This window comes from Priapulus caudatus, unplaced genomic scaffold (assembly GCF_000485595.1).
Source record: "Priapulus caudatus unplaced genomic scaffold, Priapulus_caudatus-5.0.1 Scaffold688, whole genome shotgun sequence".
Lineage (NCBI taxonomy): Eukaryota > Metazoa > Priapulida > Priapulimorpha > Priapulimorphida > Priapulidae > Priapulus > Priapulus caudatus.
The window spans coordinates 114,175-116,356 of NW_014577749.1; the positions used below are offsets into that span (position 1 = coordinate 114,175).

Consider the following 2,182-nt stretch of genomic DNA (forward strand, 5'->3'; position numbering starts at 1 on the left):
GCGTACCGCATCCTTCCTCCGCGCTCTCGTCTGCTGGGTTCTCCCCTCCGCAGTCGTTGTCCCCATCGCAGCGCCATGTGTCTGGAATGCAGCGACCGGTGCCGGGACACTGGAACTCTGTCTCGTCGCACGTGCGCGTCTCTGAAACACAACGACAGCAGGGGTAGAAATTAACTTTTGAACAAGGGACAGTCCAACGGACTCCCTACCATCAAAAAGAGGGAGTCCGCAGCAAAGTGAGGGAGTCCGCAGTCCGAGGTTCAAAATTAAAGATATTAACAATAACGCAGATTAGGTCAGATTAACAACAACGATTATTTAGGTCAAAGCATTACTTAAATATGATTATAATAGAACTGCAACAAATAATAAGAATCTTCATGTGGGCATCTCTGTAAAACAGAAGTCAAGCACACGGCTGTAGCGCGACCAGGGGGTGCAATCATCCCCTGATTTCCGTGCCCCCCAAAGGACAGCCTCTTATTTACGCATGGCCGACACTTACTGCACTGGTCTCCCTCGTCTGACGCGTCTCCGCAGTCGTCGTGTCCGTCGCAGACCCAGGTGCGGCTAATGCAACCCGAGTTATCACACTTGAACTTGTCCTCCTGGCACGTGTAGCCTGCAACACAGAGAGCGATGTAGGTACGGTCAGTGTCCCATAGTGACTGCGACGCGCCAGTGTCAGAAAACAAAAATTATCACTTTTAACATTAGTCTCGACGTTGACGTTTTCTCGACGGACCGTTCAATTCCGCAGAATTTTGTTTTGTAAAGTCATTACGAGGCGATTCGCGTGTGATTTCTCATTTGCGTAACTTTACGATGTGTGGATTTTTCTTGCAGACCTTCAGCACAGCATAAACGTGGTAAGGTTACGAGTTTCTCGTATGCAGTGGCCCAGTTGATATGTCCGGTTTACAAGAAAACGTCGCGATGATGAGACTAATGTTATACGTAATTTTGTTGCTGACAACAGGGCCTCAGATTCCCACTTCTCCATATTGATATTATCAATGTCGAGACTTTGTTTAGTTTATTTCGGTCTATCTATCTATCTATCTATCTATCTATCTATCTATCTACCTATCTATCTATCTACCTACCTACCTACCTATCTATCTCCCCCTCTCCCCCTATCTATCTACCTACCTACCTACCTATCTATCTATCCATCTATCTACCTACCTATCCATCTATCCATCTATCCACCTACCTACCTACCTATCCATCTATCCATCTATCTACCTACCTATCCACCTATCCATCTATCCATCTATCTACCTACCTATCCATCTATCCATCTATCTACCTACCTATCTACCTATCCATCTATCCATCTATCTACCTACCTATCCATCTATCCATCTATCTACCTACATATATCTACCTATCCATCTATATATCTACGTACCTATCTACCTATCCATCTATCCATCTATATCTACCTATCTATCTACCTATCCATCTATACATCTATCTACCTACCTACCTACCTATCTATCTATACTGATCGTAGTGACAAGAACAAACAGAATCTAATATTATTACAGTTTATACCATGTATACACAAGCATCAGTAAAAATAAGCGGAAAGCGCAAACACAGCATGGAAGAATATGGACGTCCACACTATAGCCGACTGCCAAAATCTATACCTATCTTAGGTAATAAATGTAAGGTTATATATAGATAAATGAAGTGCGTAACTTATATGTTACGACTGCATAATCATGTGTTACTGTACAACATGGCATAACGTGCTTGCAAGGGTGGCAGCAGTGGCACAATAAGCAGCATTTGATCGTCAGCCAACGATAAAAAAGACATTCGTTATTTGTTATAGTTCATCACCTTAAAGAGCTGTAGCACAAATGGCACAAATAACCAGCCATAATACATGGAAGCACATGCGAAATCTGCAGCAGAAGCACATCTGGGGGCCGTTGTCAGAAACATCATAAAGTTCATGCTAATGTAATTAATGCTAAGACTAATGTTAAATTGACTATAAGTCGCGAATTTTCTATTTTATTTTCTAATTTATCTATGGTAAAATTTGTAACATTTTTGTTGCAATTGTTTACATTAAAAGTAAGAACTAACGTATCGTCAAATTCTTACCTGATAAGATTGTTTCTCAACTAGTTAAAAATCCAAAAAACCTGGACGATTTGATATT

At 41.7% G+C, this 2,182-nt stretch overlaps 1 protein-coding gene across 1 annotated transcript in view; it reads right to left on the bottom strand.

Annotated features, from left to right (window-relative positions):
- Window positions 1-2,182, bottom strand: part of LOC106812801 (prolow-density lipoprotein receptor-related protein 1-like) — a 59,463-nt gene that overhangs the window by 5,924 nt on the left and 51,357 nt on the right. The window contains exons 30-31 of the mRNA XM_014816776.1: window positions 506-622; window positions 7-141 (exon numbers count right to left, since the gene is read on the bottom strand). Of these exons, the coding sequence (XP_014672262.1) occupies window positions 7-141; window positions 506-622 (252 nt within the window). The remainder of the gene's footprint in view (window positions 1-6; window positions 142-505; window positions 623-2,182) is intronic.